We start from the raw sequence: 16,911 nt of genomic DNA on the forward strand, positions 1-16,911 counted from the left end.
AGAGAAATGCCAAAACGCATATAAAAATATGTAAACAATGCAGAAAATGTGTTAATTTTAATATTACATCTTCCAATTTTGCAGGAATCAATAAATATACAAAGATTGATTAATTAGGAACACGTAGCAATAATTTTGAACATGTAGCCCTTTAGATAAGTACGATTTTTAGCACATGAAAAAAGGATGTATTAACAGTGTTTGCAATTTCATGGTGACCAAAAGGAAGGTGTGCAGCAAAGTGAATTTTTGGACTTGCCATTTTAAAAAGCCATGCAGAGTGCATATTTATATTTGTGGACGGTAGCCAACCACCATAAACTCCACAGCTGTTGACTCCACAGCTTTTATTTGATGACTTTTGTACCATTTCCGATAGGATGCATGAGTGTGGCTTTTTTGGAAGTAAATATTCTATGTCAGTAAAACATAATTTAAGCTGAACTTTTAAACGTATAATAATTTGGGCACTGTTTTGTATTAGGTACGTAACAGCGCGGTAAGATGCCGCTTGAACTAACGCCTGGCGACCTTAACCACTGGTGCATTACCTCATACCAGCACTGAAAGAATCAGGTACTAAAAAAAATAAGTAGAACCGGCAAACTAAACCAGCAACTGTCTATATTCACCATGGAAATATACCTACTACAATTCACCAAGGAAAGGCCAACATAGTTCCATGTAGAAGCTCATAGCTCACACACATAGCACAAAGCTGAATTTGGTGTTTAATGCATGTCCTCGCCAGCAGAACTGCTTCCACTTTTTCGGCAGGTTTGCGTCCGTAGGAAACGAAAAAAAAAACTTATATAGCATGCTTTCCTTTTGTTTTCACTATTACACTTTGCCACTGCACACTTCATTTTGCTTTTTAATGTCTCAATAATTGTTTAAAACCACGCAGAAATACTAACGTACAAATATTAAAATTGTTATTTGGTTTTTTCGTATGCTCACATTCAACAATTGCACCAAGATGACGTCACGCACACAGCTCATTCTGTCAAAATCACAAAGAGCGGATTAGCGGTACCGCGATTGGCGCAATCTCTATTTCTCTCAATCGTGGGAAGCATCGAATAAAAGGCAGTATTGCCAAGTTTTGAATTTGAAAAATCACCAAATTTTTATTGGTGTATTTTATGGACTTTATATGCATACATAATTTTATTGTAAGGATGCCGATTCAAATTAATAAAAACAAATGTTTCTTGCACGACGGTCGATTTTTTCTGGCATGATTGAAGGTGCTGAAACATATTTTGTTGTCGCTTATAAATGTCACTGTGCCATAGCTTTTGTAAAGCTGCTTACAACACTTACGATTGCTATAAATGTTGCTTCCATTTTTTTTAGATTTTCTAATTTGGTGTCTTCAAACTAAAAATAAAAGCACCAAAAACGCACCAAGCACCAAACTCAAAAATTTTCGCGTTCTACATACTCACTAAATTTGGTGCGAAAAGCATTAAGGTGGCAACAGTGAATGTAAACAAAAGTATTTTATGACGTCAGCGATTGGGTGGATGCTGTCAAATCGACGAAGAGAGGGTTATACGGTTGGCAAACGGGCTCGATTATTTGCATAAACAGCCTTTATTTGCTTTGACTCATGCATTTTCCTCTTTAAAATGCACATAAGCAGCCGAACAAATGCACGAAATTTGTTGGAATTAACTCGGATCCAGGCAGTTTTCGTTGACAACACTGGTAAAAACGGCCAGCTGTTGTCTTTTGTACAAGTAAGCAAATAAAGCGCGCGAGTTCCGCGTCCGCGGTAGCCGAGTGGTAAGAGTTACGGGCTACAAGCCTGTAGCTGCCAGGTTCGATCCTCGGTTGGAGCGATTGCGAACATTTTTTTTGTTTTTATTATTTATTTTATATTTTTTTAATTTTATTTGATCTATATATTTAGTTTTACTTTATTTTGTTTTCATTTGCTTTATTTTATATCACATTTTTTATTGTACTATTAGTTAATTTAAATTTTTAGAGTTGAATTTTAATAAAAAGTCAACAACAACTAACTGAAAGCAACGTAAAAAAATATAGAACTTATAAAAAAAAGAATGAAAACGAAATAAATGAAAATTCAATTGGCCGTGGCACTCGAACCTACGACCTTGCGGCTCGTTGATCCACATAACTGCCGCATTGTTAGGTCAAAATTATTATGTGCATATGTGTGCCAGATTATATGCATAAGCTTTGCCGTCTGTCACAGCTTTTAGCGGTCCGCGAATGGCGCGACCTTTATTTTCTGGATCGTAATGCCTATCGACATACACAACAAACCATCATACATACCCATATACAGCCACTAACACACATATCTACAATACGTACAACCATACGCAATATCTCCACTATGCACATTAAGGTGGAGTGATGACATATGAAAAAAAAATTTTTTATTTTTTTGTAACGGAATAGCAATGAAAAGTTGCTTTTATAAGAGTTAGCAACAATCACAAAATATTATGTTTATAGGATGATGTTTTGAGGTGCCCCCAAACCAAAGAAGTTGAGAAAAATAGACGCGATTTTGCACAGCTAATTATTAACTTCATATATAAACGATGTGCATAAGGATCGTATTTGTAACTTGTTTTAGTACACATTACTATAGTAAAATTATGTATAATAATTAAAAATGAGAAAATTAAAATGTTTTACCTTTTTTTTTATTGCAAAAAGTATATTTCTAATTATGTGAATTATAAAAAGCTTTACAAGAGCATACAACTTAAACTAAGCTTTGAATTGTTTTTTTTTGTATCGAAGGCGGGCATCTTTTGTCGTGATAATAATCGTGCTCTTATAAAACCATCACGTGCATTTTCTCCACAAACTTTAGTGGACGCTTCTGTCACCAGCTGAACGCAGCGCTCTACGGCTTGGGTATGACAAGGAAACTCATCTATATGCTCTTTTATGGTGAGCTCACCTTCAGCAATTTCCTTAAGGGTTTCATTTGAAACATTTAAAGTCAAAGGTGGTTCAGTTATTTGACAGCTTTGCCAATTAATTATTTCAGTATAATCGGGAGTCTCAAATTTTAGTGTAGGAACTAGAGATGGGCACGTGAGTAATTTTGGCTCACGTTCACGCACGCTCACGTTGATGGTTTTTTAAATCACGCACACTCCCGTCCTGCTATACCCTGCAGGGCAACCGCGGACTAGTGAATCAAATTTCTAGTTCCGTACTAGGTCTTTATCACCAAAAAGGAACTAGTCCGATAGGAACTAGATCCCCACCAGTCCAAAACCGGCGAAAAGTGGTACTTTTAAAGAACAAATTTTTTTCAGTTTTTTTCACTAGAAATCTATAGCTAAAGTGATGAATTTAGAAATGGTTCGGAACTATAGAAAAAGGGATGCAGACGAACTTTATCTTATTTGTCGAATTTAGAACTAGTTCGGAACTATCGAATAAGGGATGCAATGGGGGGGCTTGTTTACTTTACATAGATATGTGTTCGGCGGCTTTTTCGTTCAAATACGCTTCTATTCTGTGCTTCGCAGATGCTTTTTCATAGCTTGGTGATACAAAACTAAAAGTTGTGTTAACATTTCAACATCTTGGGACCGTCTGGAATCTAAGAAATAAAAACGAGAACCTCTGCAAACTCAGCTACAGCTAAAGGTATGTAAACGTACATTTCTTACAATCATTCAAACAAATCTAATTTCAAATTGAAAACACATATCTTCCAAAATAACTTAAAATCGCACACACGGCAGAACCAAAAAGATTGAAAAATCATGATACTTTTTTCTTTCGTCTGTCGATTTTAGAACAGGTTCGGAACTATAGAATTTAGGACTAGTTCGGAACTATCGAAAAAGGGATGCAGCGGGGCGCAATTGACACTTCCTAGGACATCGCCATGTTAAATTCGCCAGTTGCTTGCATGCAAAAGAGTTTATCGCGAACCAGTCTAAATGAACTAGAAGCGCACCAGTTCAGAACTAGAGATTTTCCCCACAGGGTATTTTTTTGCAATCACGTTCACGCACGCTCACGACGCCCATTTTTTTAATCACGCACGCTTCTCACGGACACTTTTTTGAAATTGAAACTTTATTTATATAAATAGTATTTCATATAAATAGCCTTTTATCACACAAGTATTATTACAAAAGCTTGGCCAAACGCCTAGCAAGGGCTGAAGGCACTATTATTATTTTAACAAATTTCAGATATACATACTTATGTATCTCTTACTCTTAATATTTATTCAACGTATGTAATATTAAAATGACATTAGCTCATATTTTTGTTTAAAAATAAAATTTTGTTAAGGTTTTCACCAAGCAGTCGTGTACATCTTTCTTCCAGAATTCTGCCTGACACAGAAAAAACTCTTTCACTAGTTGCTGAGCTAGCTGGTATGTTTAAAATTTGCTTGGAAAAACTTCTAAGAAGGGGCAAATTTTTAGCTTTCTCCCAAAATTTTAAAACATCGTCACAACTTTTGTTTTCCTATTTTTTCAAATAAATCTGTATTTCCGTATTAATTTCTTCAAAAACTGTTTCTGCAGATTCGTTTGTCGCATCTTTGAATTCGTCAAAAGTTGCGGGGGTTTTTGCCCTTTTCGAGGTATAAGGAACATCATCATACAGAATTCGGGAATCGTGCTGAGGGCGAGCGCTCTTTTCTTCAAGTGCATGTCTACCTAAGTTATCTTCAAGCATTGCTTTTACTGTCCCTATTATATGTTCGAGCTGTTCTGCAGATATAAACTGTAACTTTTTAAACGGAGGATTTAAAAACAATCCCAGAAAATGGATTGAATGGTTGGAATCTTTTATTGAAAGCAACAGCTGTGTTTTTCTTCAAATCGATGATGACTTCAGAATCAGATGCATTCACTTCACAATGCTTTTGTAGTATTTTGTACCACAGAACATACTCATGGATGGCGCTCAAATTTTCAAAACACATCATGAAAGGGGCCAGAAATTCCAAAAAACTTTCCAACAAGTTTGCATTTATTTTAGATAGTTTATGAAGCTCATTTCTTTCTATTAATAATTGTTGAACTTCTCGTCGCCTTTCGTGAATGCTTGACAGCATTATAAATAACGAGTTCCACCATGTCTTAACATGTTGCTTTAAAGACTTTGATAGTTTCTTATTGAGTTCGGTATGTTTAAAATAGCCTACAAGCTTTTTTGAAGCGTCTATCAATTCACTTAACTTAATATTACAGAATGCCTCCAATGTCAAAGGAAAAAGAATAAATGTTGCCACTCTAGTGAAAGTTAAACAGTAAGTTTACGAATTTATTTTAGATTAAAATCAAATAAGTACATACATACATATGTGAAAATGACGTGATTGACGAAAATCTAACTCACGCACACTCACGCACGCGAAAATTTCAGGCACGCACGATCACGGATATTACGTGATTTTTCACTGAAAGCCGCTCACGCTCACGCGTGAAAAAGCGTGACACGACGTGTCACGTAGAAAAGCACGACTTTTGCCCATCTCTAGTAGGAACTGTGAACTTACGTAACCCTGACCTTTTCTTTGACCTAGCTTTTAAAATACGTTGATATGCTAGATTACGTATAGCTTTTCTCTCATCTGCAAGCATGGCGATAAGATTTTCTGAATGACCGAAATAACCATTACGTTGAAGCACAGGATAAATAACTTTCTTTAAGTTGTTATTTAGGTAATGGCACAGGCTTATTGTTTTCCACAAATGTTTTGCTCCGTTTGTACAAGATGGATTAAACTTGATGGTAAACCACATTTGACCATAAACTTTCATAAAGAAAGTAGCCAATATTTGCAAGTTTTCTTCAGGATCACTTTTGGTAGCATACAATCTTATAATTCTAATTGCTGTGGTTAACCATCTTGAATGGTTGAGAGGTCCAGGTTTCATGTTCGCTAAAGCTGATGAAAAATCACCCGTGCTGATGGCGGTCATTATATCAATTAGAAATTTTTGGTCGGTACTTAAGTCATTTTTGGCAACCTTGGGTAATGTCGTAGGAATAGGAGGAAATTTTGCGATTTGCATTGTTTCACACGATTTTAATTGAAGTCCAATTGGTCCTGAAAAACACCGGGGTCCTGCAGTTTCTCCATCCAAATATAACAACAAATGTCTCAGTGGAAGTTCATTTGAATGCAACTGGCAGACAAACCAATGTAATGGTTTTTGCAGCTCTTCTTCCATTAGACGAATAACACCACCTCTGAAACAGCTATAGCATTTAAATCTACTGATTTACTCTTCAAGTGAGTTATTATGGAATTTTTTATGACTGTAGCGTTTCCCGACTCGCATGTGATATGCCCAAAATAATCACTTCCTGGTTCCGACAGAATTATGTAGTGGTCTTCAATTTTTTGCTCTCTATAATATTTACCTTGTTTCTTTACAAGAACCAAAGATTTGTCCTTTTTACCGTCAAAGTAAAGACCACGCATTTTTTCATTAAGATTCACATCTTGTAAAGTTAACCTTACCTTAGCTCTCTCACGGCGCACCTTTGACCGATCTATTACAAAACTCTGGTCATTTGTTGCTATAATTCCGAAGTCTGTTAGAACAGATGAAGCTATAATGGCTACAGATCTATCGGAAACTCCAGTGCGATAACAGGCAAGGGCTAGAGACGGTAAAGCTAGTCGTGGTTTTTTTTATAGGTGTCTCAGCGTTTCCATTTGGATCATTTGACGGGTAATTCATACTAGAGCAAGAAAATGTGGAACTATGGAAAGAATCGGTTGTTTCTTCAAGCTCACATTCAAACAAAAAACGAGAGCAGCATGGCTTTTTAATGTCTTCTTTCTGTCGACTACGGGATAAACTTTTTTCTATTCTCTCTTGTTTTTTTTTTCATCTTTAACGGAGGCAACCAAATCAACGCTGCAATCATAATTTTTCTCGTCGTCCTTTGGTCAAGTAAAAAACTAATTTCCTCCTTAGGTACGCGAGAGTTTTTTTCACACTTACAGTTAGTTATAACTTTACATTTGCAACTACTGATATCAAATAATCGAAGGGACTCGTTTCGGAAATTTGCAACCTTATCTTGGTAAGTTTTGTTAGTTTGGCGACCTTTATGTGGTTTTTTTATGTTCCTATACTTGTCATGATAAGAGCGAACAAGAGCTAACAGTTTTCAGCGATGCTTTGTGCCTAATTTGTAAAACTCGAGAAGCAACTTTTACGGATATGTCACGAACAGTCCTCTCTTTTGTTTTCTCTGGTTTAAATTCATGCTTAAGGTAGAGGTAATATTTCATAACGTTGTAATAAGTGGGTAGTTGTGATATAGGTAACATTTCCGGCAAACCAAATATAGGGCAGCTTGTCATTCGTCGCACTTTTACTTGTGACATTTTAACTGCCAAAAAGTGGTTTAAACTATTACAATATGAATTTGGTAAATTTCAAGTTATATTATAATATGAAACGATTAGTAAGTTTTCTTACGAAATATTTTTGCACAAAGTCGTTGAAACCAAATCGTAATAAATTAATATTCACCAAAAATTAACACAACTATCACTCGCAATGAAAGTTCGTCACCGAAACTCATGCATATAATATGCTAAATAACATGGTGCATTAAATTAGTAGGCCATGAAAACTACTAGTAGGCTTTGAAATCAAATCGAACCCACCTCAGCACATTGAAATCAATGTAAACACTAACAACAACCGCAAGTAAATCAAAGCAAAGTTACAAGTGTATGTATGTATGTATGATAATGAAAAGGCTAACGCAATTTTTACTGACTGCTTTTTATACCCGAGCGCACTTGTGCACAAGGGTATATTAATTTTGTTCACATAACGGTTGTTTGTAACAGAAAAAAAGAAACGAGATAGATATAGACAAATGTATACATAAATGATCAGGATGAAAAAAGAAATCGATTAAGTCATGTCTGTCTGTCCGTCTGTCCGTCCGTCCGTGTACACGATAACTCGAGCAAAAATTGAGATATCTCAACGAAATTTGGTATGTGGGTTTCCCTTAATCCAAGGTAGGTTGGTATTGAAAATGGGCGAAATCGGACTGTAACCACGCCTACTTCCCATATAACGGTAATTTCCAGAACTACGAAAACTGCGATATTTTAGTAACTACTGAAGATAATTCACTCAAAGTTTATATTTACAATAATTTTTAGACGAAAAATAAGAATATTATACATTTTTGGAAAATGGGCGTAGCCACTTATGGTTACATGTGTATATCTTAGGAACCGCTGCACCAATTTCTTCCAAACTTGGCACAGTTGTTAGCTTTGATACAACATACCAAATGGCCGAAAATTTTCAAAATCGGGCAATAACCACGCCCATATCCCATATAACGGTAATTTAGAGAAATACAAAATCTTCGATAAATCAGTAAATATTGAAGCTAATTTATTCAAAATTGATGCTTGCAAAAATTCTTTACCAAGAAATACTTTTATGGTACAATTTTGGAAAATGGGCGGGGCACCGCCCACTTATGATCACATATATGTATATCGGTAACCGTTCTACCAATTTTTACCAAACTCGGTGTGGTTATTGTTGAAATCGGACTAAAATTACGGCCGCTTTTCATATAACTGTAAATTTCAGAAATGCTTGAAACTTCAATATTTCGAAATTGAAGGACGCCAATTTACTCAAAATTGATACACCCCGGCTTACCATCTAGCGGTAGGTTTCGGAAAGGTGAAGAAACATATATTTAATACTTGCGCCGGGTATTTAATGTTCGTCTCCGCCCGAACTTAGACTTTCTTACTTGTTTTTTTTTTTTTTAATTTAGTGGCGTTGGGGCACCTCAAAACATACGATGAGACAAATAATATTTTGCACCCATATTTCTGGGGTAGAAAGGCAACTTTCTACAGGTCAGCCAAAAGCGATTTAAAAAAAAAAAAAATTTCACTCCACCCTAATGCACATACACCCGTACGTATATACGTTCAAAACAAAGCACGCAAAAGATGCGCAGCAACCAAAAGCACTTCTGTACGCTAAAACATACGAGAGTTCGCTGCGTAAGCATGCCAAGAATTGCGATTTTCATTCGTTCGACAATCGACGTAAATTGATCAGCGCAGACTCAGCCAGCACCAGCTTCCGTAGGTAAGCACGGAGCGCATCGGGACGGCTTAGGCCGTGAAACCTCGAGCGCCCGTGGCTCTTCTTGCAGGAAAACCCGAGAGGTTGAGGGGCCTGTAAAACGGGGAATACCCATCGCACAGACCCCAAACCCACTATTTTTATAAAACGGTCTCAGTGGACAGGAGACGAACTCTCCTGCCCATTTAGATTACCGCGTGGCAAGCGGGCATTGCGCAGCGGGTAAAATGGGGCGCATCGGGACGGCTTAGACCGTGAAACCTCGAACGCCGCTGCCTCTGCCCATGGGAATACAGACTGGTAAGCACGGAGCGCATCGGGACGGCTTAGGCCGTGAAACCTCGAGCGCCTCTGGCTCTGCCTACGGGAAAGGTTGGCAGTTCGTGGGCGAATATTGACCAGCTTCCGTAGCCGCCAATACCATCTGCCGCCCATGGGCCGAGATTACGACCAAGAACCGCCACCAATTGTCGCCAACGAGTACCGCTAGCCGTGCCATCAACATCCAGGGCCGCGTCACCGTCAGTATTTATCAGGGCCGAGTACGATCTTCGCGATCCCCGGGTCGCCGAAATCATTGCCGCCCGTAGGCCAAATCCGATGCCAATAGGCCGCCACCTTCTAGGACCGCCAGCCTTGTCATCGTCATCCAGGGCCGCTGCCACCGCCACCACCTATTAGGGCCAAGTTATCACCTTCGTCATCATAGGGGCCACTAGGCCAGGCCGCTACCAAAGACCGCTACTTGCCGTCTGTAAGTACCGCTAACATCATCGCCATCCAGCGCCGCTGTCACCGCCATTAATCATCATTAATCTTCGTCTAACATCCGGGCCGCTAACGCTATCACCGCCCTGGTCCCCCGTTACTCCCCGCCACGAGCATCAGACGCCGTAGGTAGGGCCAGTCATCATCACCGTTATCGTAACTAGGGCCGCCAATACTTATCACTGCAGGGCCGTCACTACTACTACAAGGGACCGCTAGTGCCGTCACGATCAGCGCTGCCGCTCTCATTGGCTTCAGTACCAGTGCTGAGGGCATTTACCATCACGCTACCGCTGTCACGGCCATCGTCATTACTCACCGTCTCCGCTCTCATCGTCACCGCTACCGTCACTAACCGCCGGACAATCTCCGCACTCTGAACCACGACGCCGACCGCCGACCAGTTGCTATCTCCCTTTCAGTACCTCCATCTCTCTTCTTGGACGTCAAGGTGCCGTTATTCTGGCCGAACAGCCGCGTGTATGTGGTTGTGTTCAGTACATTAAACTACTGTGTTTTATTTTATTCAGTTGGGGTTAGTGGGACCTAGGGTGGCCAGATATTATAGGGTGGCCAGATATTATAGGGTGGCCAGATATTATAGGGACATAATCAGTTGGGATCAAAAATCAGCACAGAGCCATAAAAATCAGCTAATTTTTAAGCGTTTTTACAACGCTTTTATCAACTTGCAATGTTGTGCGTCCAGAAACTTTCAATGTGGTGGATCCAGAAACTTTGAATGTTGTGTGTCCGACACCAAAGCAAAGCTTTGAAAAGTTCCTATACAAAAGCATAGTGCATAGGGCGACAGCTGTAGTGAATAGGGCGAGGTAGATGACATCTACATGTCGCCCTATGTACTACGTTTGCTACAGCGGAAATAGACGACACGCCATTTCTTTAAATAAAATTAATTGGTGCTCGTTTGAATGTACATACATATGTAAATGCATGTGTGTGCACATTTCTATTAATATCGTTGAATTATTTTAATATCTATTGCAAACTTTTATTCAGACAGGACTAAAAAGTAGAAAATAAATAATATAAAAAAAACTTTTTAATATACAACGCTTTTATAAATGGGCTAAAAAGTAGAAAATAATATTTCTCAGTCCCATAGAATTTGTTTTGATAACTTTTGATTTTGAAATTTTAGCAAAAGTCATTATAAACAATCTATGAAATTGAATATGAAAAGCGTGGGGCGCATGTAATACACTTGAATTGATATGAAAAGTAATATATGTATGTATGTATGTGGGTATATGAATAACGACCGTTTAAAATCGATTTCAAAGTTCTACTTTCGCTGTAGAAATTTTAGGTCTACGTTATGTAGTTTGACTATTGTCAATTAAATCGAATGCTTTGTATTGCATGCGCTCCACGTTTTTCATTTTCAATTTCATAGATTGTTTATAATGGCTTTTGCTAAAATTTCAAAATCAAAAGTTATCAGAACAAATTCTATGGGACTGAGAAATATTATTTTCTACTTTTTAGTCCATTTATAAAAGCGTTGTATATTAAAAAGTTTTTTTATATTATTTATTTTTTTATTATTAACAATATAACAACCAAATAAGAGCGCATTAATTTAAAAAAATAACTAATAGACTTTTAAATACGTATAGTATTATCAATACAAAAATTCATTACTTTAAAACAAATCAATGGTATTACGTATGCATGTACAGCTGTGCTCAGGAAAATAGTAGTTAAATGTATTGACAGGTTTTGAAAATTTTTTCTTTCCTTACATAATTTAATTTTTTTATAAAAATATAGTTAATTCTATAACAAAAGACATGTGAGTTGAAGTCTCAAACTTTCTAGAAAATTTATAAGAATTGAGAAAATAAAAAAAAATTTGTAGCCCATTAAGTTTCAGTAGAAGACGAGCTCGAGTCAGAATCTGTTTGCATATTTTAAGCTACAAATTTAAAACATATTTAGTTGGTGTGCTTATTAAATGCAACATTCACATTAAAATGTTGACTAAAAGGTATATTACCGAATTATCGCTAAACGAATTTGCGAGTACGAATGAAATTTAATAGTGTTAAATGTGTATGGTCGAACATCAAAAATCAAAGTAAAGCTACATATATCATATCCAAGAGTCGGTAGTTTGCACCTTTTCCAAATTTTTAGATCTTACATTGCACCGTAGCAGTAGTCGTTATAAGTTTGAAATACTTACAGCCGTATTCTCAGTGGATGTTTAATTATAATCGAAAGATTATCTCTTATTGTCATCTTCCCAGTGTACTTAATATATGATTAACTCACCACCACCTTTCATACGATTTATTAATGGCGAAACCAGCTTTTCATGTAACTCCTGTAAAACCTGCAAATCATGAAGTTGGGTTGGGTTGAATCCAAACAGTTTGTTATTTTGCGAAATCCTTGGAATCGAAACAATTGCAAGCTGACACCTTTTTATACCCGAGCGCACTTGTGCACAAGGGTATTATAACTTTGTTCACATAACGGTTGTTTGTAACAGGCAAAACGAATCGAGATAGATATAGACAAATGTATACATAAATGACCAGAATGAAAAGAGAAACCGATTAAGCGGTGACTGTCTGTCCGTCCATCCGTCTGTCTGTCCGGCCGTCTGTGCACACGATAACTCGAGTAAAAAATTAAGATATCTTAACGAATCTTGGTACGTGTACTTCTTTCGGGCGTAGGACAGATGGTATTGAAAATGGGCAAAATCGGACAATAACCACGCCTACCTCCCATATAACGGTAGTTTTCAGAAATACGAAAACTGCGATATTTTAGTAACTACTGAAGATATTTACAATAATTTTTAGACGAAAAATAAGAATATAATAAATTTTTGGAAAATGGGCGCAGCCACGCCCACTTATGGTTATATGTGTATATCTTGGTAACCGCTGCACCAATTTCTTCCAAACTTGGCACAGTTATTGGCCATGGTACAGCATACCAAATGGCCGAAAATTTTTAAAGTCGGACGATAACCACGCCCACATCCCATATAACGGTAATTTGGAGAAATACGAAATCTTCGATAAACCAGTAAATATTAAAGCTAATTTATTCAAAATTGACGCCTGTAACAATTCTTTACCAAGAAATAGGTTTATGATCAAATTTTAGAAAATGGGCGTGGCACCGCCCACTTATCATCACATATATGTATTTCGGTAACCGTTCTAGCAATTTGTACCAAACTCGGTATGGTTATTGTGTTTGCCACATAAAAGCAAAACGTTGAAAATTGTTGAAATCAGACTAAAATTGAAGCCGCTTTCCATATAACGGTAAATTCCAGAAGTGCTTGAAACTTCAATATTTCGAAATTTAAGCACGCTAATTTACTCAAAATTGATACACCCCGGCTTACCATGTAGCGGTAGCTTTCGGAAAGGTGAAAAACATATATTTAATACTTGCGCCGGGTATTTAATGTTCGGCTTCGCCCGAACTTAGACTTTCGTACTTGTTAATAATGGTTTAAATTTAATTAATGCTTTCAACCTGCTCACAGGTATGAGTTGTCAAAAACATTGTTTTGAACATGTAAACCTCAATTAAATGTCAATTACACCAATTTACAAAAGTATTAAATGTAAAAATCAGTACAAACTCAAAAAATCAGTAGATTTTGCGTACCGATTTCGGGCTCTTAAAAATCAGTACAATAGAAAAAAATCAGCACACGTACTGATTAAATCAGCGCATCTGGCCACCCTAGTGGGACCTCCCCCAACCCTGGAGCGGCTGATCTACCTCAGCCTTCGATAAAACCCACCTCATAAAGGCGTTACAGTTATGATTGAATTTTAAGCAGCAAGAACCCTATTCGGTGGGAAAAATTTTAAGGCGATTTTGGGAAACAAAGCCACTCCCATAATTTCAACAATGAAAATGATCATGCCAAAGAAAGGTTCACTATCCCATGGTTTTGGTCTTTTACACTGTAAAATAAATATTTGTGATCACCTGCTTCATAATGCTTATAAAAAAGAAGTGAAAAGGGGATGTCACCAAAAACCTAGAAGGTGCATAGCTTTTAGCATTTTTTTCAATTATTACTTATTACATCGACCGATTAGGTTATTGAGATACTAAGGCATGTAGTGAGTGAGAGATGGATTTTATACTTAATGCGTTTACAATCAGAGTGGATCAAGTAATACAAGTTAAAGGAAAGACGAACAATGGAAATCTCGGCCGAAAATTCCTTGACAGACCCCAATTCGCCAACGCTCTAGATTTTGACGTGCAGCTAGTTTGCAATCTCGCCACCATCACAAAAGTTTATAGAAGTGCGTTGGAGATTGAAGTAGAGGAACTTAAAAGGTTTAGTGATTTTACTTGTTAACTCCACTATATAAAATATCCATGGGCCCGTATGATCCCTTCCAGGCATAAAATTTTATATCTTCATCTCCATATATGTTTGGGTTTTAGTGGGTAGCCCAACACGCTTCGGTGGGAGTCCCACACTCGGGGAAGGTAGTATAGAGACTAGTGCCCCCGGCCAGTGCATAAAGCATTTCCCGCTCCAACGAAAAAAAAAAAAAATCAATCAAATATACTTAGAAGAGACCAACCAATACTTCCTATAGGACCCTGTCGCAGGGTCAATAATTATCACGATATTTGGATCGCGATCCAGATTGATGGATTGATGGATCGAGCACGACTGCTTACATGTTCAATATTTATCGCGTCAGTATTTGCATAATTTTTGTGCTGCACGCTTATGGCGCAAGAAAATATTTTTATTTTGTACGAATAATTTACAGATAATGCATTCCATAATTCTTTTAAAATTTCCAAAGTTAATTTAAATACTGTTAATTTGATTTGAGAGGTTTTAAGCTACCAAAGCGAAGCCAGGGCGAGTACGTTTTCGATGTTCGCATTATCTCATAATGTAAAAGATGTACTAACGAAATGCATGGATCGCGTTTTGAAAATGGTACACGTTCAATATTTATTGCCGGTATTGCAATCCGCGATCCAGATTTCAAAATTGCATGCTACACCGTCAATGAATATCGCGATACTTGGATCACGTTAATAAATTCTAACCGTGGAACAGGGCCCATATACCACACGAAAGGAAATAACGTTCAGTTTTTGATTAAAGAAAACAAAAGCAGAATCAGCCGAGCGGTTTTCGATCATTTTGCTAATAAAAAAATTAGATAATTTTTTCAACAGGATTTTGAATTAAAAATACAACATTTTAGCAAGGCAACCATACCGAAACGTAAGATGTATTCTACGAAAAAAAGGTGCCTAAAGCAAAAATTAGATCGGAGGACCTACACTCAAACAAATTCTTGTTCATTGGCTGAGGCAATAAATACATACGTTAAAAAAAGAAACCAAGGAATCAATCGTTTTCTAACAATAGTACCTACATATAAATTTGCATTTTCTCAAAGGGGTTGGCACAAAAAATAAAATTAGCACCATTATAAATAAAGGCGAGGCCGCTGTGTTCTAGTGGGTAGCAGTGCGCGCTACCATTCCACAGGACCTGGGTTCCCAGTTTCTAGTGATGTACTGAATTGTCGGTACCCAATACTTAAAAGATTTCGGTACCCAATACTTCCTTTTCGGTACCCGATACCGATCCTTTACATTAAACCTTCGCCATTGTATGCATTTCAAGTTTAGAAAAAACTTTCATTACTAATTTATATAACATCGGCTAAAACACTTGAACTTATCGCAAAAGAGAAATATTATTTTATCAGTTTTAACCTTAGTCGATCCAAGGTTCAAGAAAAATGCTTTGGCGGATGAAGAAGCCTTTCAGGAGGGAGATTGTGTAACCAGTTAGCGACAAGTTTCGGATCGATATCGCACTTGTTGACGTAAAAATATTTCATATCATACGTCAGCAAAACCGATACCGATTCGAAAATTGTCGCTAACTGGTTACAGAATCTGCCCCCAGGCCTACAAAAATGATATCGTTCGATTCAGCTGGAACAAAAATGCTTCAAACAAGTAAGAGTTTCTCTACATTATGGCCTCGAACCGACATATATACATCTTTCATTTGAATCAGTATTAAAAGCTCTATTGGCTCCTACATTCGGTTTTTGATAGGCGAGTCTCCCCTGAACGGTTTTTTCCATATTTTTGGCCTATGTGCGCTTTTATTCGAAACCTAAATATTTCGGTACCGAGTATCGAGAGTATTGGATACTTTTTAAATCGGTACCGAATATCGATCAATACTTAAAAGTATTAACTCAGCACATCACTACCAGTTTCCGAACAACATCAAAAAATAATCAACAAAAAAGCTTTTTTCTAAAAAAAGTGTGTAGACCACAAATCGCTTATTTTTCAGGTGAAACCAAATGGGCTTGTGCAGAAATTTGATATGCATGTGTATATATATATATGTATACATATTACTATTATCCTAAAAATACTTATATATACATATATTGTTTTTGTAGAATATGAGATGAATCAAAGAAGATACTATGACGAAGCTAACAGACGTTTGGAGGCGAATATTCAAAGCTTGCTCAACCAGACTGGCTTATCTGAAGTTAAACGAACTGATCTCAGTGATGTAGTTATTAGCTTTGCTATATAGAGCTAATGCATCCACGGCTTCTCGTATCAAGAAGTTTGCCTATGACACCGCATTTCAAGCGATTATCGAAGCTTTAAATTAACAAATATTGTATACATATATATGTACATCTATGTACTTATTACAAAAATTTAACAATTACACCTAAAAATTTTAAAGTTTTTATTAAAAATGTTTAGGTATTAAGTTTTATAGTCTAATAAGTTTTAGTAGGTTAAAGTGTAAATTTCAAGGCGCTAGGCAATCGCATTGATTTTTAATAATTTTTTTGGCTAACGGTTTTGTGGATTTTCTTCCATATAAAGCAGAGGTTCCCAAACTTTTTTTTTCGTATACTCCTTTCAACAACTCACTGGTTACGGTGTAACCCCTGCTGATACA

At 37.0% G+C, this 16,911-nt stretch overlaps 1 protein-coding gene across 1 annotated transcript in view; it reads left to right on the plus strand.

Moving 5' to 3' along the window:
- The window catches only part of LOC118746511, a 90,636-nt gene extending 74,106 nt beyond the window's left edge, over positions 1-16,530 (plus strand). Inside the window, exon 4 of the mRNA XM_036480358.1 lies at positions 16,388-16,530. Within this exon, the coding sequence (XP_036336251.1) occupies positions 16,388-16,530 (143 nt within the window). The remainder of the gene's footprint in view (positions 1-16,387) is intronic.
- The last annotated feature ends 381 nt before the right edge of the window (positions 16,531-16,911 follow it).

The sequence above is a fragment of the Rhagoletis pomonella genome, unplaced genomic scaffold (assembly GCF_013731165.1).
Source record: "Rhagoletis pomonella isolate Grant_MI unplaced genomic scaffold, Rhpom_1.0 Rhpom_scaffold_00010, whole genome shotgun sequence".
In the NCBI taxonomy this organism is placed as follows: Eukaryota; Metazoa; Arthropoda; class Insecta; order Diptera; family Tephritidae; genus Rhagoletis; species Rhagoletis pomonella.